This window comes from Sebastes fasciatus, chromosome 23, assembly GCF_043250625.1.
Source record: "Sebastes fasciatus isolate fSebFas1 chromosome 23, fSebFas1.pri, whole genome shotgun sequence".
Taxonomy (NCBI): domain Eukaryota; kingdom Metazoa; phylum Chordata; class Actinopteri; order Perciformes; family Sebastidae; genus Sebastes; species Sebastes fasciatus.
The window spans coordinates 16,873,242-16,897,414 of record NC_133817.1 but is presented as its reverse complement, the minus strand read 5'-3'; the positions used below and the strand labels follow the sequence as shown (position 1 = coordinate 16,897,414).

General features: G+C 37.4%; 2 protein-coding genes and 1 long non-coding RNA gene across 8 annotated transcripts in view; 1 reads left to right on the top strand and 2 right to left on the bottom strand.

Moving 5' to 3' along the window:
• LOC141761711 (protein PHTF2) overlaps nucleotides 1–8,330 on the top strand; it is a 49,354-nt gene extending 41,024 nt beyond the window's left edge. For all 3 annotated transcript variants that reach the window (XM_074625279.1, XM_074625277.1, XM_074625278.1), the window contains 12 exons: nucleotides 41–187; nucleotides 321–477; nucleotides 568–641; nucleotides 1,940–2,068; nucleotides 2,207–2,292; nucleotides 2,551–2,743; nucleotides 3,579–3,710; nucleotides 3,894–3,980; nucleotides 4,903–5,058; nucleotides 5,142–5,237; nucleotides 5,382–5,507; nucleotides 5,926–8,330. In XM_074625279.1, the coding sequence (XP_074481380.1) occupies nucleotides 41–187; nucleotides 321–477; nucleotides 568–641; nucleotides 1,940–2,068; nucleotides 2,207–2,292; nucleotides 2,551–2,743; nucleotides 3,579–3,710; nucleotides 3,894–3,980; nucleotides 4,903–5,058; nucleotides 5,142–5,237; nucleotides 5,382–5,507; nucleotides 5,926–5,946 (1,404 nt within the window). In that variant the 3' untranslated portion in view covers nucleotides 5,947–8,330. The remainder of the gene's footprint in view (nucleotides 1–40; nucleotides 188–320; nucleotides 478–567; nucleotides 642–1,939; nucleotides 2,069–2,206; nucleotides 2,293–2,550; nucleotides 2,744–3,578; nucleotides 3,711–3,893; nucleotides 3,981–4,902; nucleotides 5,059–5,141; nucleotides 5,238–5,381; nucleotides 5,508–5,925) is intronic.
• Nucleotides 2,399–14,677, bottom strand: LOC141761713 (uncharacterized). Of its 4 annotated transcripts, none has more exons than XR_012592625.1 (5): nucleotides 14,415–14,677; nucleotides 6,793–6,845; nucleotides 4,889–5,050; nucleotides 3,609–3,987; nucleotides 2,399–2,733 (listed from the first exon to the last, which is right to left on the bottom strand). It is a non-coding gene; the product is annotated as an uncharacterized LOC141761713 (long non-coding RNA). The 4 variants fall into 4 exon arrangements; XR_012592626.1 differs by having other exon boundaries at nucleotides 3,705–3,987; nucleotides 14,415–14,675; XR_012592628.1 differs by having other exon boundaries at nucleotides 3,858–3,987; nucleotides 14,415–14,672.
• Nucleotides 14,678–15,981: 1,304 nt separating this feature from the next.
• Nucleotides 15,982–24,173, bottom strand: part of adipor2 (adiponectin receptor 2) — a 34,259-nt gene continuing 26,067 nt past the window's right edge. The window contains exons 3-8 of the mRNA XM_074626193.1: nucleotides 22,990–23,163; nucleotides 21,648–21,819; nucleotides 19,741–19,927; nucleotides 19,421–19,608; nucleotides 18,317–18,510; nucleotides 15,982–18,170 (exon numbers count right to left, since the gene is read on the bottom strand). Of these exons, the coding sequence (XP_074482294.1) occupies nucleotides 18,042–18,170; nucleotides 18,317–18,510; nucleotides 19,421–19,608; nucleotides 19,741–19,927; nucleotides 21,648–21,819; nucleotides 22,990–23,163 (1,044 nt within the window). The 3' untranslated portion in view covers nucleotides 15,982–18,041. The remainder of the gene's footprint in view (nucleotides 18,171–18,316; nucleotides 18,511–19,420; nucleotides 19,609–19,740; nucleotides 19,928–21,647; nucleotides 21,820–22,989; nucleotides 23,164–24,173) is intronic.

The window sequence follows — 24,173 nt, the reverse complement described above, 5'->3', positions numbered from 1 at the left end:
TCCTGGATTTGGCTGATGATGCGTGTTCTGTGTCTTTAAGGAGCCAGCATCAGATGAGGCGTCCAGTGAGGAGGACCCTGAAGCATCCTACAACGCCCTCCGCAGGGGAGTTGAAAGAATGAACAGCGACTGTACGCTCAGAAACCGCAAGAATACACACCACTACAAGAAACACTACGCTGTGGAGGTAAACACACACAACAGGCAACACGTTAACTTTTCACAGCAGTTTAATCGATGTGTGTCCGAAAAATCAAAACGGCACATGGATATCGTTCATATTTTCCTTAAAAATAACAATCCTCCATTCTGTCTGTCAGGACGTTCCCAAGTCTGGAACCAGCTGCAGCTCCAGATGTTCCAGTCTGAGGACTCAGGACTCGGAGAGCACTCGACATGAGTCCGAGACAGAGGACCTGATGTGGGAAGACTTCCTGCACTGTGCCGAGTGCAGATCATCCTGCACCTCAGAGACGGGTCAGTACCTGCTACAGTCATTTAATATGCTGTCCCTGTTCAGAGATGTTTTTCTATTGAAACTAATACCGTGACTCCTTTTCTTTTTAGAGGGAGAAGGAGGAGCAGGGACGCCTGTCTGTCCTCCTGCTAAAAAGGAATACAGAGACGACCCTTTCCATCAGGTCTGTAAACCCTCTTACATTAAACAAGTGGCTTGCCTGGGGGCTAGATAGTGAACCTCTCAGGTTAAGTTTTGATGATTTGCAGTTCTAAATATGAATAGGAATCTAAATAAAAACTGGGCTTACTTTGATTGAAAAGTGGTTTTGGTTGTCTGTTACATATAACTGTTATTTCAACAGTATTTAAATTACTTTATTACATGACTTTGTTGAATACTCGATTCTGATTGGTTAATCACGGCGTTCTGCGGTCTGTTATTTCTTTATAGCAGACCGTCGCTATGTATAACAGACCGTTGCTATGTATAACGGACCGTTGCTATGTATGACAGACCGTTGCTATGTATAACAGACCATTGCTATGTATAACAGACCGTGGCTATGGGCGCAGTTCTGATGTCGGACTCTGGCGGACCGTTTTTGTGTAAATTTATTGATTTCTTAAGTGAGTAGCCGTGTAATAAGTGGGATAATGTACAGCTGGTGCGGCATCGCCCTGTCGGGGTTTATTTCACAACAATGACCTGCTCGCTGTACATTATCCCTTACATATTCACTTTGTAGTCATGACCTGCTTAACACAAAAAAAAGAGTAATTTAAAGGAACCGTGTTTAACATTTCTGGGATCTATCAGCAGAAATGGAATATAATATTCATAACTATGTTTTCCTTAATGTATAATCACCTGAAACTAAGAATCATTGTGCTTTCGTTAGCTTAGAATGAGCCCTTCATATCTACATAGGGAGCGGGTCCTCTTCACGGAGTCCGTCATGTTTCTACAGTAGCCCAGAACGGACAAACCAAACACTGGCGCTAGCGAGAGCCTTTCACTTTTTTACGTTACCTGAAGGCCACCGCAGTTCTCCGACACGCTTGTGAAAGTGAGCCGCAGAGTTCAAAACCGTGATAAGGCCAGCTGCCGTCTGACTTCTGTTGCTCCTAAAGTTGTGTTATTATTGTAAGGATGGCCTCTGAGTGATCTGCTGTTACCACGGTTTTGAACAGAGGAGTGAGCGGAGGGATATTCAATTGGTTGCAATATGCAACCACACCACTAGATGTCGCCAAATCCTACACACTGTCCCTTTAAATGCTGTTGCAACATCTAAATAACTTTCACCTTTCAAACAAATTTAGCCCTGTTTCTACCCAGACGTGTACTGTCCTGCAAATCATCAAGACATTTGGTTGCTTACTGTCTTTCCCATTTGAATATGACTACAGAGCAAAGTGGCTGCTGTAAATAGGTCAATAATAATGTGGATGTTGTGGTGTGCACGTTTTCTCCCCTCAGGGTCATGCTCCCTGGCTGCACAGCTCCAATCCAGGTTTGGAGAGAGTGAGCGCCATAGTGTGGGAGGGAAACGATTGTAAGAAGGCCGACATGTCCGTCCTGGAGATCAGCGGCATGATCATGAACAAAGTGAGTGATGATTCCTGTGATCCTAAAAGGAATACGTACATTTAATGTTTTACCTACCTACGTGTCTGCAAAAAAAAGAGAAACAAACTGAGGCAGAGAGGGATTAATTTGTTTCTGTTTGTCTGCCTCCCTCCACAGGTGAATCTCTACACTCCTGGTATTGGTTACCAGGTCTTTGGGAACCTGGTTTCTGTGTCGCTCGGCCTCACACCTTTTGTGTACAGGTACTGCTGGCATAACATACATCTTCTCAATATATCATGTTTGGGGGATTAAAGACGCCTGCTTTGAACCTCTGAAAAGAGTAAAATAACACGGACAAAATTGGACTGGAGAAATATTTAAAAAGTACTTTATTTAATAAGGTACTACATATTACAAACTGTCAATAGTCGGGGGAAATGCTCACTAACAGTTATAAAAGTACCAATATTCCAATGTTGGCTGGTTCACTCATGTCAGTCTTTGTCCGTCTCCTGCAGGCTGGCTCAGTACCGTGACTTCGATCAGCTGACCTCGCTCTCAGCCAATGAGCTGCTGTCTGTGGCTCTGGGAGGTGGGACTGGATCAGATACCTTGGTCATCACCATGGTAACGCTGAGCTTCCTGGTGCGCATTTGCCTTATATGGCTCTTCTTCTTCCTGCTCAGTGTCGCAGAGAGGACCTACAAACAGGTGAGACGATGACATTCTGCATTATTGCTTTTAATGGTGACGCTGCAAGAGTTTATTACTTAGGCATGAAGCTTAGTTGGATACTTAAAGGGCGGGTCTATTAGCAAAAAGCAGTGACGTAGGTTACCAAAGTAAGGTAATGAATAATGTGAACGCTAGCACTAGCTGAGTCAAAGATACCGGTGCTAAGTTTAGAAATAACTGAAAGGGTTAGTTTGGATTTTATATATCATGTATATATACTTGCGCGTTCTGCAAGGTAAAATTACTTTTTGTGAATTTAGTCTGGTGGCTTTGAAGAGAGCTATTTAACTGCTTCAGTTCCCCGTCGAAAAGGGCTGTCTGACGCCGAGGTAAAGACGGGAGAACGTATTTTAGCCACCTAAAATCAAAATCAATATCAGTTTAAGTGTACGCTATATTTAGAATATTTTCACCGCTTGACCTCGCCATCAGACAACCCCTTTCTGACGGGGAACTGAAGCCGTTATAACGCTGTCTACAAAGCCACCAGACTACATTCACAAAAACATTAATTTTATGTCGTAAAACAGGGAGTTGCTGGTCTACCGCTGCATCGATCAGTTTGTTTGTGTTATTACGTTAGTACACTGACTATAAGGTTGTATATATACTGTATATGTAGCAGCGTCATCATGCAGAAACCTACGTCAGGTCACGTGGGAAAATAGCATTTTGACGCTAAAACATACTTTGAATGTTCTGACTTGAATACATAAGGGGACACCACTGTGAAGCTACAGAATGATATAAAAACCTAAAAAGTACTTCAGTAACTCGTAACTGATTAAACTTATTAATATTTGTGTTTCAGAGGCTACTGTTTGCCAAGCTGTTTGGTCACCTGACTTCAGCCCGCAGAGCCAGGAAGTCCGAAGTCCCCCATTTTAGACTGAAGAAAGTTCAGAACATCAAGATGTGGCTGTCGCTACGCTCCTACCTCAAGGTACCTCACTGATGACGTTCACACCCTTTTTATAGATGCACTGTAGCTGTGATATCAGTTCAGCCTCTCACTGTTGACTTTAAATGCTTCGTCAGAGTTTTTATTTACAAATCCATCTGCTGTTGTGAATGGAACGCATAGACCCACAATCACTGTGTAACTCTGTTACTGTTGCATTTGCAGAGACGGGGTCCTCAGCGTTCAGTTGATGTGATCGTGTCGTCTGCCTTCCTGCTCACTCTGTCCGTCGTCTTCATCTGCTGTGCCCAGGTAATTTCTGAGTGGGTCAAATCATCAAAAACATTATAGCTGTGAGGTCCTACAGTATGTCCCATAAAATCACATGAATTATAGATCTAGATTTAGAATCTTTTCGCAACCTCAGTGAAAACTAGTTCAGTCTATGTTGCTTTCAGTCCATTCATCTTAGTGCATTGCTGTCTGCCACAGTGTCCATTGGGAGGCACCAAAGTCAGATATTTTAAATTCTACACATAGTGGCTTTTAAGGGATAATTCTGCTGTTTTGATGTGGGGTTATATGAGGTACTTATCCAACGGTCAGCACGCCCCCAACCAAAGCAATAATATTGTACTACTGTGGACGGGGGCCAGCAGCAAAAACAAAGTTGCTGGCAGTTAGTTTATTTGTTATTGTGTAACTTTTGTGTTTTTAAAGGGTTAGTTCAGTTCAGATTCACCAAAAACATCGAGGTCACTCAATAACTCAAACAAACTAACCGATCGAGGCAACGGTAGACCAGAAACTCCCATCCTCTGTGAGTCTGGTGGCTTTGAAGAGAGCATAGATAACAGCTTCAGTTCCCTGTCAGAAAAGGCTGTCTGACGCCAAAGTAAAGCGATGAAAATAATCTAAATATAGTGTACACTTAATAGGATATTGACTTTTTGAGTTGGCTAAAATAGGTTTTGCTGAGGCCCCCGACCACAGCACTACATTGCTTTGCGCCGGTACTCCTATCTGTTTCTCCAAACTGGGGGCGTGCCAGCCGTCATCTACTATAGCCAATACACTGAATATGGATAAGTACCTTGTACAACCCACAAAAAATTCCAAACTATCCCTCTAAGTTCATCAGAAAGCTTTAACGCCTAAGACTGAATAAAAGACATTTTATACCAAAATAAACATTTTTACAGACTGAATAATGTGCTAGCCTCTCTTCCACCAGTTGCTCCACGTCCACGGAACGTTCCTGGAGTGCCACTATAACTGGGAGCTGGTGATCTGGTGCTCCAGTCTGTCTCTGTTCCTGCTCCGGTTCGTCACTCTGGGCGCCGAGACCAGCAAGAAGTACAGCAACACCTCCATACTGCTCACTGAACAGGTACGCACAGAAAAAATACACTCATCACCACGCAGCAAGACACGTCTTCAAACACTGACGTTGACCCGTTGTGTGTTTCACAGATCAACCTGTATCTGAAGATGGAGAAGAAGCCAAACAAGAAAGAGGAGCTGACACTGGTGAACAACGTCTTAAAACTGGCTACCAAACTACTCAAGGTACCGTCTGGTTTCACTTTTATCTCTGATTATCAGGATTCTTTAACATTTAGTTGATGTAGGGGCTCTCTTTTTGTTTTAATACTGGCAGTCTTTTTATGAACTATAATTTGAACTATTGTTTATCTCTCTCTCTCTCTCCAGGAGTTGGATACTCCTTTCAGGTTGTATGGTTTGACGATGAACCCTCTGCTCTACAACATCACCCAGGTGGTCATCCTGTCCGCCGTGTCGGGAGTCATATCTGACCTACTAGGATTTAATCTGAAGGTAAGCGTGTTTTATGTCTTCATTAGGTTGAGAGGCTAATTTATTGTCTTAAAAAAGGCTGAAAAGGGAGATGCACTTAGACTTTGTATGGTACTTCTGTACCATTCAAAGTCAAGAATTATTTATTTTTCTCCCTGTGAATGTTATTTTATTTGTCCTCCCTACTCCTCCCCTCTCTCTCAACCTCTCTACTCCTCTCCTCTCTCTCAACCTCTCTACTCCTCTCCTCTCTACTCCTCTCTCTCCCTACTCCTCTCCCCTCTCTCTCTCATCCCTCTACTCTACTCCTCTCTCTCTCTCTCTTGCTCTCTCGCTTTCTCTCTCCCTACTCCTCCCCTCTCTTTTATTCTATGTCTATTAAAACATTTATAAACCAAGCAGGTTTGTGTATTAATCGTGTTTAATTTCTCATTCACAGCTGTGGAAGATTAAATCGTGACAGTGAACAGAGAACCGGCATCGACTTTCACTCTCACTGACTGACTCATTGAATGCACGACTGACAGAAAGACTGAACGTCGGTCTCGACATATCGGAGTGCTTTCACCTTCAACGTTCCCACTTTGTGCAATTCAAAAACTATTTATTTACCCTCTCAGTGTTTTTACTTAGGGTTTATTTGAATTGTAGTTTGTTTAATTTTTGTGTTCTATGACACAAAACAATGCTATCTTTTACCGGTCTACAAAAAGTGTTAGTATTATTATTATTAAGCATAAATTATGTTTAACGTGATGGTTTAGGTTCTCAGCTGCATTTGCAACAGTTCGGTTTTCATTTCAGCTCATTCATATTTGAAGGCAATATTGAGCTGCCGATGGGACAACAATCATTTTATTGTACGTTTTTGTGTTTTATTTGCTTAAACTGAAATTTATTATTTATATGTTGGGTAAAGCAAAATTTCAAACTGTTACGACCTTAAAGTCTGTTTTAAAAATACATGTGTTAGTTCGGTGGTTTTCTTCAGACAACAATGTAATTTGGTGGAATTTGTCATGAGTCTCTAGTTTAATGAACCTAATGGTTATAATTTCAATAAATTCATTTTAAAAAAATCTTTAAAGATACTTAAAACCAGAGACTATCCTCAAATCTACAGTCACAAGGATACTTTACTATCTCAACTTTGGCTGCTTTGGTGCTGACACAAAAGTCCACTAAAATTAAAGATACGTTTGCTGTAATTCCTGGCATCTGACAAATAACCTCTATTCCCTATTCATACCAGCTCCCAGGTGTAAATTACATATACGCAGGTAAAGATTTGAATTCGCTGACTTACCTGAGAAAACGGTTCTTGGGTTTTGAGAGGTGAAATGCCAGACGACATCATCACTGCAAAGAAACAATCATCCAGTTAATGGAAATAACACAACATGGAGTATAGATGACATTTACAGAAACCTCTTAAGTTTAAGATACCTTTTTTATTTCATGACCCATATCAGTGGGTTTGACAGTATTTCTAGTAATACGTGTGACTTCTGTAAGCAGAGTGTGATGACTTTTAACTTTTGTTAAGTGCAGATAAGGACATTGGCCTATTCCCTGCACATGAAACTACTTCCTTGGTTAGATCTGAGTCACATGTGGTTCTCGTTTCTGTGTAAATTTACACAAATTTGTCTCAATTTGAGACAGTGGCTGCGGTCCAATAGTCTTTTTTTTATTTAGTATAATTGAGTAAAATGACCCAGAAGTCTCTAAGTGGAAGCTATGATTAGCGCTGGTAGAATTCTCAGAATGCTAAGGGAAGGGTGTCCAATCTATAGAAAATAGTGATTGAGTGAACAAGGGAGCAATTTTGGACTTGTTTTATTCTAAAAAAAGTAATGATATAATGATATAGTACAACAACACTTTTACTTGCATAAAGAAAAAAAAAAAATATTAATTCAATTTAGCTTTTTGTTTTGACTGTCCGATTGGTCAGTGTCGGCAAAGATTAGACTGTTCCATCAGGATAACCAGTTAAAAAATTTAATTATATAAAATTTGATATCAAACTCCCAGAGCTAACTAGATGGTAGATTCATGTGATCAAAAGTGAAAGTCAGTTAGCCTCTGCAGTTAAAACCGGTCTGAACGTGAATGAAGATATGCACTTTAAAAACAGATTTAAAATGGAAGAATAGAAGTTGCATCTTGTTTCAATGTCAAGAGATTTTTTGGTACCTCACTAGCTTGACACAGTATGAGTTTACTGTTCAAGCGAATGCTAGCTCTGAATTTAAGAATATTGTATCGACAATTCACACCACTCTCTGACGTAAATCCCACATGGTACATGAAGTCATCACACCCACACAAAATATCTTAAATGTGATTAAAATGCTGTTGTTGCCTCAGTTAACGAGTTAGCATTTTGCTAACTAAAACTAACGTCATTCATAAAAATGCTAGCATAATCATTTTCAGTGCGTTTGAGGAGGAAGACCAAAGTGCTTATTTTACTGTTTGTTTTGTTTGTCTCTGCTGGAAAAAAAGAATGTATTTGCAGCATTATGCTTTAAAATATATTTGTTTCCCTTTGGAAATACTATAAATTGTATTATTGTGTTCCTTTTGGCATTGTGCTTTTTGTTCTTTCAACATTCATTTGTAAAGGTTGTTTCTCACGTTCTTAGAAAAGGAGAGGCACGTCTTACTGTGTTTTTAAGGAACAAATAAGTTTGAAACGTACGTATGAAGATGAATCTAGGTAAAGGACTATGTTGTGATTCTGTTTGCAAAGAGTCTGAATATTTAGATTTTTTTTTTTGTGAACTGGTCTGTGCACAAGGTCTACATTTTTTATAATAAAGATAAATGGATGTTGACTGACCGACTCTTGTTGTCTTTCAATATTATAGAACCTCAATATACCGTCTACATTTTCGCAGAGTAAGTTGATGGTAAATTTACACAGCACATTAGAGTGTTGACACAAAAATGTTCACTTTACTATACTTGGACTTTTCGACTATTTTTATGCCATACTACATGCAATTTTTTTTATGGTACTGTACTATGACATTTTTTGAGACATGACTTCAGGGTTTCCGCCAGAAATGACGAAAAAAATATTTTAGCTGTCTGTGGGTACCCAGAGCTACGATAGTACATCATATCTGTACAGAGACGGGAACAAACTCTGTATGTAAATGCATGACTTTTCTTCGACTTACTATTATGACTTAATTTTTTTAACATACTGTACTATGACATTTTATATTCTTGACATGCTATACTATGGCTTTTTTATTTATACGACATACTATACTATGATGTTTTTTTCGACATACTATACAATGATGTTTTTTATTTTTTTCGACATACTACACTGACTTTTTTTATATTCTTGACATGCTATACTATGACTTATTTATACGACATGCCACCCTGTTTTTTTCGACATACTACACTGACTTTTATTTGTTTAGACATACTATACTATGATGTTTCTTCGACATACTATACTAGGACTTTTTTTATTTTTCGACATACTATACTATGATTTTTTTTTATTTTTTCCGACATACTATACTATGATGGTTTTTTCCGACATTCTATACTATGAATTTTTTTTCGGCATACTATACAAAGACTTTTTTTTAAATTTTCGACATACTACACTGACTTTTTTATTTATTCCGACATACTATACTATGTTTTTTTCGACATATTATACCATGACTTTTTTTATTTTCTCGACATGCTATACTAAGACTTTTTTGTCGACATACTATACTATGACTTCTTTTAAATGTTTTTCTACATAATATAATATATATTTTTTTTTAACATGCTATACTTTGACTTTTTTTCAATATACTATGACTTATTTATTTTTTCGACGGACTATACTATGACTTATTTTTTTGACATACTATACTATGACTTTCTTTATATTCTTGACATGCTATACTATGGCTTTTTTATTTATTCGACGTACCATACTGTGACTTTTTTAATTTTTTCGACATACTCTATGATTTTTTTTTTTAACATACTATGACTTTTTTTTCGACATACTATGATCTATTGATTATTTCGACATACTATACTATAACTTTTTTTCGACATACTACACTATAACTTTTTTATTTTTTCAATATACTATACTATGACTTTTTTTATATTCTCGACAGACTATACTATGACCTTTTTTCAACATATTATGAATTAATTATTTTTTTCGACATACAAGTGTGACTTTTTTTCGACATACTATCCTATGACTTTTTTTTTGTTTTTTGGTCCTACCATACTGTGACGTTTTCTCGACATACTATACTATGACTTTTTCTCCACATAGTATACTATGACTTTTTCAAAAAAAATTTCAACATACTATAGTATGAATTTCTTTATTTGTTTTTAACACACTACGACTTTTTTTCAACATACTATGACTTATGTCTTTTTAATTTTTTTCAACATACTACACTATGACTTTATTTCAACATACTATACTTTGGCATACAGTATGTTAAAGAAATAAAAAAGTCATATTATAGTATGTCGAATAATAATAAAGCCATAGTATAGTATGTCGAAATTTTTAAAAAACAGTCATAGTATAGTATGTCGAAAAAAGTCATACTAAAGTATGTCGAAAAAAACTCATAGTATAGTAGTATGTCGATTAATAATAAAGTCATAGTATAGTATGTCGAAAAAATAAATAGTCATAGTATAGTATGTCGAAAAAAAGAGTGCGTATAGTATGTCGAAATTATTTTTAAAAAGTCATAGTATGTCGAAATTTTTAAAAAACAGTCCTAGTCAAAAAAAGTCATAGTATAGTATGTCGGAAAAATAAATAAGTCATGTTATAGTATGTTGAAAAAAAGTTATACTATAGTGTGTCAAAACAATAAATAATTCATAGTATGTTGAAAAAAAGTCACAGTATAATATGTTAGAACATTTTTTTAAAAAGTCAAAAAAAGTCAGTGTAGTATTTTGCAAAAATTAAAGAGTCATAGTATAATATGTTGAAAAAATAAAAAAAGTCATAGTATAGTATGAGAAAAAAAGTCATAGTATAGTATGTCGAAAAAATAAATAAGTCATGGTAAAGTATGTCAGAAAAAGTATTACTATAGTGTGTCAAAACAATAAATTATTCATAGTATGTTGAAAAAAGTCATAGTATGTTAAAAAATAAAAAAGTCATAGTACAGTATGTCGAAAAAATTAAAAAAGTCATAGTATAGTATGTCGAAAAAAAAAAAAGTCATAGTAGAGGATGTCAAAAAAGACATGAAAAAGTAATAATACAGTACGTTGAAAAAAATAAAAGGTCATAATATAGCACTGTATATCGGACAAAAAGTCATAGTATGTCAAACAGAGTAAAAAGAAAGTCATAGTATAGTACGTCGTAAACAAATTAGAAAAAGTCATAGTATATAATGTTTTAAAAAGTCGGAGTATGGTGTGTCGAATAAAGTCATAAAATGTCAGTAAATTATGTAGAAAAAAAGTCATAAAACGTCACAGTATAGTTTGTCGAAAAAAGTCATAGTATTGCTTTGTGGAAAAGTCATGAAATAGTATGTCTAAAAAAGTCACAGTATAGTATGACGAAAAAAGTTATAGTATAGGCTAGTATGTAAGAAAATAAATTCAAGACATAGTATAATTTATAAAAAAGTAATACAAAAGTCATAGTATGTTGAAAAATCATACAAAAGTCATATTATAGTATGTAAAAAAGAAGTCATAGTATACTGTATGTCGAAAACACTTATATACAAACAGTTGAGCAAAAACCGTCCGGGTCACAAACTTTCTCATTTTACAGCTAAACAGTACACTAAAATATGTTTTTGAAAACATTTCAGGTGAGAAATAGGCATAACAGTAACAGAATCTTGGTTCGAATTTGATCAGCGCTGCCTAGTTTGACCTTTTGATCGGGTTCAGAAGCAGTTATTGACAGCTGCTGTAGAGACTCCTTGACTCTAATTTGTTGTTTTCAGTGGGGCATAAGTGATGATTGAGAGGGATTATTTTTTATCAGTCTATTAAATTGTTTTTTAGTAAATTCTTGCATGTTATACCGATTTGTTTCCCCTTTTTTATTCAAACGTACATCAAAATGAAGCATTGTAATCTTACTTTCTTTGTGAAACCTTTTAACATAAATTGTAACTATGAGCTAAAACACCTATGCATTGGGATTTCTCCGTTAGTTATTTTGTGTGCACACATTTTTAATATCCATTTACTTTTACGGTAGCGCTACCAGTTATCTCTTTTAACTTGACTTTGGTCCAAAAGAAGCTTACCTCCACTGTCTGCGTTGTTGCACTGGAATGTCCAATCTCCGTCCGCACCGCGTCCAGCAACCCACACTTTCCAATGCATGGTCCACTGCCCGGTTACAACCACAGATGTTCGTCACTGCGCCCAATCCACCAGCAGTTCACCGGGTCTCTCCGTTTGCCCAGCCGTTTCCTTGTGATGGACAAGATAAAGCAGATCAGAGTTAAAACTGTTGCTATAACTCACATAACTCATACAGAGGAAGGCTTTTCAAATAATGTTGACACACCCTTTGTTTTGATTCAGTAGCCTAATTGTACGCGTGGCTGTGGGGTACATGGTGTGCTTCCAATGGCTCTCTATCCTTTGTCGCTAAAACTTAAATTTGCCATTTGCAGATCAGCCCAGAAATTTTACTCTACCTGGCAGCCCCTCTTATCTTATTTTGACCGACTGACCTTAAGAACACTTGTATTTTGTATCTTTTGTAGTATATGTTTTAATTTTATTTGGACATAGTGTATTTGGGCAGACTAATGGACTTATGGCATATGAAATGTATTTCTCTCCATCAGTTAAGTTGTATGACATCATAAAGTTTTATTTATGTAAACAGAAATGACCACTGACAGTTAAATTGTCCATGGTAAAGTTTATCGGCCTATTTTATCTGTAGTTTGGGAATTATCCTATAATTATCATTACTGTCAATGTGTACTTTATTTTTTATTATTTGTTTTATTTTAATTTATTATTATTATTATTATTATTATTATTATGTCTTTGTTTTTTGTTCTTTATGCTTTTTGCATCTGCGATCGGTGAGGGTTGGGTGGGAGAGGGCTTTGGGGGGAAATTATCAAAATATGGAGGGACAATCATTTACATTTGTGCTCTATTTGTATGTGTCTGTACACCTGTTGTTCCTGTTGTTGTTGACCTAGGTTCAAGTTAATACTATTCACAGAGTATAGAGGTAAATATGATTCATTAGTGGTTGCACCATAGCATATTATGTTAAAATACAAAAACAGAACAACTTCTTTTACCATAAATATTAACAGGACTTTGTATTTGTATCCAACATAAAACCTTTTATGATTTGATGTTAGCTAAATATCAGCAGACAGATGTTTTTTCAATCATATTTTAAATAGATTTTTGCTATTTTCTTGAATGATATAGCACTTATACTAGGCCAGGGGTCTTCAACCTGCGGCTCTGGAGCCACATGAGGCTCTTTAGTCCCTCTCCAGTGGCTCCCTGTGGATTTATAAACATGGAAATGAATAACTGATTTTTGTTTACATTTTTATTTATCATTGTTGTAGGTCTATGGTGCGACGGAGTATTAGGGCCACATTGAGGGAAAAAAAAAAATCTGAGATTTAGAGAATAAAGTCAGAAGTTTACGAGAAAAAAAGTCGTGGTATTATGAGAATAATGTCATAATATTATAAAGTAGTAATTTTGCGTGTTATTTTCTTTTTTCTCTTAAAGTTATGACTTTATTCTCGTAATATTTCGACTTTTTTCTTGTAATATTACGACTTTTTTCTCATTAAGTTATGACTTTATTCTCGTAATATTACGACTTTTTTCTCATTAAGTTATGACTTTATTCTCGTAATATTATGACTTTATTCTCGTAATATTACGACTTTTTTCTCATTAAGTTATGACTTTATTCTCGTAATATTACGACTTTTTTCTCGTAATATTACGATTTTTTTCTCGTTAAGTTATGACTTTGTTCTCGTAATATTATGACTTTATTCTCGTAATATGACTATTCTTGTAATATTACGACTTTTTTCTCGTAATATTACGAATTTTTTCTCGTTAAGTTATGACTTTATTCTTGTAATATTACGACTTTATTCTCGTAAAGTTATGACTTTATTCTCGTAATATGGCTATTCTTGTAATATTACGACTTTATTCTCGTAATATTACAACTTTTTTCTCGTAATATGACTATTCTCGTAATATTACGACTTTTTTCTCGTAATATTACGACTTTGTTCTCGTAATATTATGACTTTATTCTCGTAATATTACGATTTTTTTTCTCGTAATATTACGATTTTTTTCTCGTTAAGTTATGACTTTATTCTCATAATATTACGACTTTTTTCTCATTAAGTTATTGCTATATTCTCGTAATATTCTGACTATTCTGTAAATCTCAGATGTTTTTCCCCTCAATGAGGCCCTAATACTCCGTAGTACATTTGCACTTTGGCCCTCACTGCATTAGACTTATATACTATATACTTAGACTATAAACTGTGTTACCTTCATCACAATGCTCAAATGTTTTGCGGCTCCAGACAGATTTTTTTTATTTCTTTTTACCTAAAATGTCTCTTTTGATAGTAAAGGTTGCTGACCCCTGTGCTAGGCAAACTACTGAATGTGTGCATAAGCTGCTGTTGCTTGTTCATGACTGTACCAGTGAATACAGATGAACCTCCTACGTCACAGGAACGGTGTTGCTCTCTAAGTGGTGACGGTTGGTTTTACACGGTGAAACGTTCACGCAACTAAGTAATTACGTTTCATATGAGATAATGAAAGCTACAGAGTCACAAGTAAACTTAACTTAGCTTATAAGGTAGCTTAAAATAGAACAATATGTGAACTCACCTCACTGTGTTGTTGCTGTAAATGTTTGTCCTTGTCAACACGTGAGCTTTTAACGTCCTCTTCAGTCACAATACTCCAGTATATAGTGAACACAGCTCTCAAACGCATATTGTAGTACTTTCTGTCTACCTCTCTCTGGTGTTTCAGAGCTATTATTACAGATATTTGTTATTATTTCCGTCTGAATATCTCACTGATGTCGCTGAAGACGCCGTGTTGATTACCAGGTGCACATAATTGACAGGCATAGCAACGGTAACCAAGGGGAGAGGCTAGCAACGGTCGTGTCTAGAAGAAGCTCTCGCGAGATTAACTGCCCGATGACCTAACCCAGTGGTCAGCAAATTAGTGGAAAATGAATAACTGTTTTTTTGTTTATATTTTCAATTTTATTTATTATTGTTGTAGGTCTATGGTAAGACGGTACGACGGAGTATTAGGGCCACATTGAGGGAAAAAAATTAATCTGAGATTTCGAGAATAAAGTCATAATATTATGAGAATAAAGTCAGAAGTTTATGAGAAAAAAGAAGTCGTAATATTACGAGAATAAAGTCAGGAGTTTACGAGAAAAATAAGTCGTAAAATTAGGAGAATAAAGTCATAAATTCACGAGAAAAAAAAGTCGGAATATTACGAGAATAAAGTCATACGTTTCCGAGAAAAAAGTCGTAGTATTATGAAAATATAGTCAGAAGTTTATAAAGTAGTAATTTTACATGTTATTTTCTTTTATTCTTGTAAAGTTACGACTTTTTTCTCGTAAAGTTAGGACTTTATTCTCGTAATGTTACTACTTTTTTCTCGCAATATTATGACTTTATTCTGGAAATCTCCGATTTTTTTCCCCTCAATGTGGCCCTAATACTCCATAGTACATTTGCACTTTGACCCTCACTGCATTAGACTTATATATTATATACTTAGACTATAAACTGTGTATAAGCTGTATAATGTTTTTGACAGATTTTCTTTCTTTTTCTTTGCCTAAAATGGCTCTTTTTATAGTAAAGGTTGCCGACACCTGGCCTAACCTTTATTATTTGAGATCAATGCCTAACCATAACAATCTCGCAAGAGTTTCCCCAGTTTGCTGGCTCCCTTCTAGCCACTACCGCTACCCACAGCACCATTGAAATGGCTCCAACCATAGACTGTAGCTCCAGCACATATGATTTTTTTAAAATAATTTTTGTATGATATATTATACTATTAACTGTTTTTCATTATATTTTTAATAACATACTATATTATGACATTTTCTATTAAATTTTTTTATGACACATTATATACTATGATATTTCTTTCACAATTTGTTGTGGCATTTTTATATTTGTTATGACTTTTGATCCCATACTATAACATGACTTTTTTTAATGAATTTTTGAAGGCTCTGTGAGCTGATATTAGAATGTCTTTTTTGGTTGTGTTTTAGCAGATGTTGGAAAATGATTTAACTCATAATAAAAAATAATAATATACAGGTAACCAGCTTATTATATCATGTACTTTTATGTCATGGTTCAGTGTTGTGCACATTATACTAACCACTAATAGGACAAAGTGACAGATTCAAAAAAACTTTTTATTAGAACAATACAGCAATGTAAAGGTCTATTGCAATCAAACACTCCCATCAGAACGGAACGTGTGCTTCAACAGACAATATGCCCTCCCCAAGAGAAATAAATTAATATAAACTAGATCAAATAAAAAATGAAAATGAAGTAAAGAAAAGCTGAGAAATTGTGTTCAAATTCCTGTTCAGAAAAAGCTGCCATCAAATAGAAACGTGCAAACTTAAATTTCAAACAATCATAGACATACGGTTTATGATAAGCTCAGAATTTAAGTGTTTCCATTGTGGAGCGAGATTTTGGTATTGCCAGAAAACACATTTTTTAAAAAGTCTCCATATCTGAGGCAGTTCATTAAAGTAGTTAACTTTATCAGATCTTTTGCTTTAATTTTAGGGCAAAAGAGAGAGACTTGATACTCTCTGCCCTAACCTCACATTATCAATGGCTAAATAAGAGAAACCAGTGAAAAAAGAATAGAAAAGAAAAAAAGAGAAATTAAAGCTTGCAATAATAATACCAAGAACGGCAGTGGATAAATTAAAATACAATCCAGTCAAAAAGAAAAACACGTTTTCAGACAGAGTATCCAAAGGAGGAGGATTACAACAAACTGCATCTGTACTGTAATCATACTGCAGTTTTACCAAAATTATATTTATGACTCTGGGGCCTTGTTTATAAAAAATATCTTCAAGTTATCCTTGATATGTTTTAACAAATCATTTAAGGGCATGTCATAGAAAAGAAGAAACTTACATTGGTGAAATTATCTTTAGACATAGACAATTTACAGTAAGAAGGTAAACGACATGGCTACATATCAAGAGGACTCTTTTATACATCATAGTTTTGATCTTAAATTTGGTTTTAAGCACAAATGTTCACAACAATGTTTTATTCACGAGGCCTGATTTGAGATCTGTGGTGCCTGACAAACACGAGGGTGCAGGGTCAACACAAAAGTGGAAAAAACGGAGTCGATCTGCTGTCTCCTTGTTTGTATTTCAAGGTTTTTAGGTCAGAAAATTGACTCTGAGTTGTCACTTCCCACCTTCACTGGAAACAAAATACCAGCAAGTTTTGACGTCGCTGTTTGTTTGAGAAGATTCAGATGTTGTGCTGTATATTTCCTCATTGCCTCCGCCTGTCATCCTTGCATATACAGACTACGAAGCGCTTCCCACCAACCGTGGCATTATTCTCACCATTGCACCTCACTGCTAGATCAAGTGTACATATAACACCTCGCCTTGATTCATCATCTAACATATTTATTTAATCTTGCCATGGTATTGTAAGTTTTTTTTTCTTTTTTTTCATATATATTTCGTACAAATCTATAACCCAAAATTTAGAAATCTTATTTACATGGAAAAGTTAGTTTTTTTTACTTTTAAAAGTGATTATTGACCCCACCGCCCACCCCAGTTCCCAACATCTCACCCTGCAACCTTCACAATCATGGAAGAAATCCACTCAACTTTTTTTCTTTTTCATAATTGAATGCTCTTAAGTGTGACTTAGAAAACAGCATTCAGCAAAAAACACCCCAAAATGTCTTTTTTTAAAGCCACAATTATGCTTCCGATTCAAATCAAACCATCAAACTCTTAAATGTCAGAACTCAACACCGAAGAAAATGTAGCATTATTGAAGGGAGGTTTTGAATACCTCGCCTCCCTCCCAAACAAACGGAGACGCTTCCTGGAAAGAGCAGAGTCTCAAAAACTGGTTTATAAAAACACACCGTCTTGGAGTGGTTTTATAATCGAAGCAACAGGGCCAGAGGAGGTGCGGATGGACAGACAGACAGACAGACGGAGGGACAGAAAGAACAAAAACCCTCGTCAGTCAGTATTAATGGCGCACCTTGGGAGGCCGTCCTGTGTATTACGCGCAGAGACACACACCAGACAAGCCACGTCGGTCCTCAGTTTAGGTTGAGAGCGCGTCTTAGGTTTTATGTGTGTGTAATTCTGTGCATATTATTAGAAGCATTGCCTCCCCATAAAAAGTGTTTGAGTGAATGACTGAGTCACTGTGTGCGTTAGAGAGTGCCGTCCTCAGTGCAGCCCCCTCCCGCCTTGTGGCGAAACTCCTGCAGGTTGGAGACACCGTGGAAATGAACGAAAGCCCCCGCGACCACCAAGATGTGGAACAGCTGGTGGGAGTGGAACTAGGAAAGAGAGAGAGAGAGTAAATTAAATGTGTGTGAGAGATATTGATATTACTTTAGCTTTAACATGGACGGAAAATGGCGTCACCTTTGAGAATGCATCCCTAATATTTTCTGCTGTGTTTGTGTGTTTGTTAGTCGCTTACCCAGATGTCACACTTTCCGGGGAAGAACCTCTCGGGGATGCGAGCGGCGTACAGGCAGGCTCCAGTGATGTAGAGCGTCGCCATGAGCAGCAGCCAGCCCATCTGGCCCATGGTGGTCGCTTTGATCAGACCCTCGCTGATGGTAAAGTGCAGGGTGGGAACCACGCCACTCAGACCCAGACCAACAAACACTCCTAAAAACAGACAGCGAGGGGGAGAGATTGTGAATACTTAAACCTGCATTAAAACATTTGGGTTTAGCCACTTGGGGGCAACGCAGCAAGCTATAAACAACAGTGACATCTGGCCACTCTCTACCAACTCCTAAGGGAAATAACTGGCTCTTTAGCAGCTAAATGCTCCACTTTGTTCACCAGCTAGTCTCTAATTGTGTTTGTCTGCTGATTGGTGTTGAGCAGGTAGTGTACAGTTGGTTTTTAAAGCTTTAGGGCCCTATTTTAACGATCTATAGCGCATGCTCTGAAGTGCATGGTGCAAGTGCATTGCGGGCGTGTCCAACTCCACTTTTGCTAGTTAAGCAGCGCATAATCTGGGCGCCAAGTAAAACGCAAGGGGCAAAGGGGTTGTATTTAGTCTCTTAATTAATCATAGGTGTGTTTGGGGCGTAACAAGAACAAACAAAGCGCCTGACCACACCTCATTTTAAGACCAACACGCCCATGGGCGCACAGATGGGTGCAAGTACATTTGCTACTTACACAACGTGGACGCTGGGCGTGAGAATGACAACTGCGTCGGTCTGAAACTAGCAATGAAAGTAGCGCTGCGCTGTATGCCGCTTTGCGCCGGGTGTAAGATAGGGCCCATAGAGTGTCTGAAAACAATTCCGATGACAGCGGTGAGAGTGAACCAAAACAGTAAAGTTGCGGGCTGACAACCAAAACAATTTGCAGAAAGATGCGGAAATGCTCCGCAGTGCTGAGGGGAAGAGTAGAAGGTGATTTTTCTTTCTGCGTTTATCACTACGAGCGACCCAATTCACATTACACATGCTCTTTTGATCCATTCCTAATATAAAATATTGATTATAGCACCTTTAAAGTACAAAATAAAGACACGTAAAATGTCACTATCTCACTCTACCTGCTCTGACTCCTCTGTACTGCGGCGTGGCGAAGAAGTCACACTGGGAGACGGTGATGGCGGACAATCCCAGTATGCACACCACTATAAGGTAGATGAAGCAGGGCTGAGGGGAGCAGTAGAAGGAGTAGTACAACCAGGGGACGAAGGAGCCCATGATCAGGAAGGCGATCCCACTGTAGTCCAACCTGGACAATGGGAAACACAGAGTGGATGATTACAGACACTGTAGATGTCCATGGGCTTTACTCTTTTAGCTTTAAGGACATATTCCTATGGTAGATAGTGAAATCTGTGAGTTTATAGGGTGTGCGTCTTACTTGGAGAAGACTCTGGAGACGCCCTCAGAGTGGCAGTAGACTGTGTGGAAGAGCCAGGAGAAGGAGAGGCAGAGGATGGCTCCCAGGAAAAACACCCCGATCACCACCTTCTCCTGGACCGGAGCCACGAACGACATGTTGGGCCTGAACATGTACATCAGACCCAGACAGAGGAAAAACAAACAGCCTGCAGAGAGACGAGAGGACATAGTGACAATTAAATATTAATCAAGACAAATAACTACAAATATGTTGTCCCCCACAAATGCTGCTGTACCCCTCTAAGTTAATCAGGGTTGACTAATTAAGGCGAGACACTACAGGCAAAATCATTGTTTCTCATGCACTAGTACATTTTTTATGATTTTGGGCTATTTTTCTTCCATAACATGTCCTCTTTCAGACTAGTGGAAAGAAAACATTTATTTTACTACACTTTGTTTCTTTGTGTCTGTAGATTTCTCCTAAATTCACCCAAAGTTAGCATTAGATAATACCTCATTTGCATATTTAAACATAACATTTCAGAGCAGTTTCATGGTGATATGTTAACATTTGTTTACCTTGTTCACCTGTAGTGTCTTGCAAAATGTATGGAAGTGTACAATCCATATCTTTAAATTAGTTTTTCTCTCATACTCTGAGCCACAAATCTCCACTTCAGTATCACTTACATACACCACACCCAGTTTCATTGCTATCTATATTCTGAAGGTTTTTACAGAGGAGTTTGTTCGTATATCATTCATAGTCTGATTAATACGTTTTATTCATGAAAACATGGTGAAAATAGTTTTTTTTATGGCTGTTGACAGTATATTCTTAGTGATAAAAAGATAAATTTTTCCATCAATCCAAAATCTTTGAACCTGGCTTTATCCAATTAATGTTCAGATTTCTGTTTTGGAAATGTATATAAATACTAGCACATATTTAATAAGATAATGCATCATTTGCATATCTAAAGAATTTCAGAAAATTTGCAATACAAAAATGTATTCCCTTAATGTAAGTAATCACCTGGGGAAGTTTCATGGTGATATCTATTAGTTAAAGATTTTACCCTATTCCTCTAAATGCCAATTCTAAATGCCGAGGTACAGACATATAACACAGCACTTGTCTATTCAAACAAAACAGACCAAAACAAGATAAATCAATAGTATTTACACAATGTCACTCAGCACTCAAAAGGCATGTAGGTGCAGTAACTCTGTTTGACCACTAGATGGGAGCAGAAACTCACACAGTTGTTTCTAAGTCAGAGGACTCTTAAGAACTCTTAAGGAAGAAAGGATGCTTTGGCTTAAACAAAGTGTAGAAACAACAAACCGCTTTAAAGCAAAGTTGGCAAAACCCAAATCCAACTAATTCTAAGGGGGCTCGCCCAAAAGCCAAAGTAATGCTCTGGAATTTGAGGACTTTGTTTTCTTACACAAACCCGCAGCTCAGCTTTTGACATCACAGTGCTTATAAAAGCTAATAAGCCTGGTTTTGCTGCATGCCAGTGTGAAATTTCACACAAGTTTGTTATCTAACCTGTCTGGTTTAATGAAGATTAACTAAAGGATAAAACAAGAATGAGTGAGGAGACAGACCGAGAGAAACAAAAAACACTAAAAGTACTTCTTTCTTTCTTTCTTTCTTTCATTTCTCTTACTAAATATCCCCAGTCCCAGCTGCAATGTAGTGGGTGTGCTTTCGTTCGTCTGTTATTTCAGTTTGTTAACAAGCTTGCAACATTTTTGTGAAGTGAGTTTATAGTTTGCCTCGTCACTCTACTCGGAGACAACTTTAATTTAAGGTTTTAAGATCAGGTGTACTTGAATGGGTTACGGTTCGGAGTGCATTGGGTGCATGGGTGTTAAGATACGGTTTATAAGAGCATCAGGGAGTGTGTGTGCTACCTAGCAGATGTGTCCAGATGTTTCCCGTCTCCGTGTGGATTCTGAAGATGCTCTTGAAGCAGGCGCGGAACGAAGGCATGGGCGGCCTGTGGCCGTGCAGCAGGAAGTCGTTGTCCTTCAGCCAATCGGGCAGCACATCGTGAGGTATGACGCGCCACCGGCCCTCCCACACCTGATTGGTTAATGAAGGACACAGATAGTAGCATCATGTTGAGAAAAACAACCTGAAGGCTGGCGTGAATGGAAAATGTTAATTAAAAAATGACTCCTAATCAAATTGTCCTTAATGAGAGGCAGCTGGTCGTTTACTGAATGTCCTTGAAATAGGATATGTGTGTGTGTAAGAGGGGGGTACAGTATGTTATCACAAGTGTGCGTAGTGTAGGTGTCAGTGTCCAATGAGCAGTATCAGGGTCAAGTGATGTAAATAAATAAACTGAAGTCCGATACGACAAACACCCCTAATGGAGGGAACAGAGAGAGAGACTCATTTGACAGTTTCTCTGCAGTGATTCATTTCCCTAATTTACAACCTGCTGGTTGCAATTTCAGCAGACTGTGTGTGTGTGTGTGTGTGTGTGTGTGTGTTATATTAGTCCAAGCTGGTGCATCAAGTCCATGAGTCCACATTCCAGCAGTACCATCTTACAAACAGACACTCTAACTCTTAAGTCTTAATGTCGGCCTACTTCTTTTCAAAATACTGACACATAGTTGGTAAAGAAAACCCTACGAGACAGTAACCGGCTTCTCAGAATTTGTTGTGAAATCCATCAAACGGTAACAATGTTCTGAGAGTTTCTGGCAAAGTAAAATGGCAGAAGAACAAACCAATAATGTGCTGTTTTTTATTAACTTTGCACTCTGAAAGTACACCGTAAAACACTTTTATCACTAGTAAACTTGTTGTTTTCTGCCATGTATTTTGGACATTTTCCAGTTTGGCTTGTGCCCAGAGTCATGAAACATGTTCTGTAGAAGAGATAAAGTCAAATTTAAAATTTAAATAAAAACGATAAACCCCGACATTCTGTATGAAGTCTGCTCAGAACACAAAACTGTGTGTTTTTTTTTATGGTTTTATTGGTGTATTTTACTATGTGGTTTTATTGAGTGTTGTTATAAAACCGCCTCTGTAAAACAAACATCGCTCTTGGGAAGATTAACTAATTTAGTGGGCGGTGGATTTAAAGGCGTGGTGCTCTGAAACATCTGTACAGATAAATTAAGAGGCAGAATGCAGGGGAAATATTTCTTTCTACTTTTTTAACATGACATGCACCTGTGTGTGTGTGTGTGTGTGGGTGTGTGAGTGTCTATACAGTATGTGCGTGTTCGTTACCTTGTGTACAAACTCCTCCATCCTCTCCATGGCATGGTGAGCCTGCAGCAGCGGAGTCATCCCCATGAAACCTTCGTCGCTGCTCCTCTCTTCCTCTTCCTCCTTCTCCTCTCCTTCTTTTCCTCTGTCATCCTCTTCGTTTTTTCTTCTCTCCTCGTCCTTCTCTGGGACCCTCTGACGAGAAAAGAAATGGACACACTGTTAAGACGGAGTGATTTTAGAGGACGGGACGTTTTCTTGTTTGAACAAAGAGCAAAAATATTTTTTTTTCAAACTTAAAAAACAAACATTCCTTCGGGGTATTTCAGCTATGTTAGATGAATGAAGTGAAGTGTGACTGGAAGGTCACCCCTTTAATTTTAACCTGCTGTAAGCACATGATATCCAGACATGGGTGTGATTTCATTTATTCTCTGTTTGCATAATCCTGCTGTCACATGCAAATGAAACTCAACATGACAAGAGAGCGTCCTTTCAGGTTCATCGTTGATCATTTTGCATAACCTGCTGCTGAACAGAGATGTTCGATAACAAACACGGATTCTTGGGCTGCAACTATGTTCTTCATACAGTCGCGTCAATGCACAAACTGATTGTAAAGAATCTGTATTTTTATGTGAAGTGAATAGACACATTTTTCAGCGGCAGGGCTGGAATTTAAAGGTTTTCTATCGAAGAGCATTAATATAGCAGCAAACACCTATTTGTAATGTAAAGATATAGAGGATTAATGTCTACCTGACACTCCGCTCTAACTAGCTTTGTTTGAGGGTGTGCCAAACTAGCCACTAGGAAGGGAATTATGAAAATGTGTTACTTGGTGACATCACCACGTTACGGAAGAAAAGGTGGGACTTCAAACAAGGCGATTCAGGCAGTTCAAGAGCAGTGTTTTTGTGGGGGACTTTGGGCTTTGTAAAATTGCAGATCTTTTACATGCACAAAAAACTATATAAAACACTAAAGGGGAAAAGCATAATGGGACCCCTTTAAGTTGCTTCTTTTAAATTTCAGGTGAGCATTAAACTTGATCACAGTCATGTCACAATTTTTGGGAATTACAGCACAGACAGTCGCTGTGACGGCCTGCATGCTGCAAGGTGTCAGATTATTGAACTAAGACACCTACAAGGTGTTGTGCCCCCTTAAAAAGGATCAACGTGTACTGGTAATAGGTTTATTAT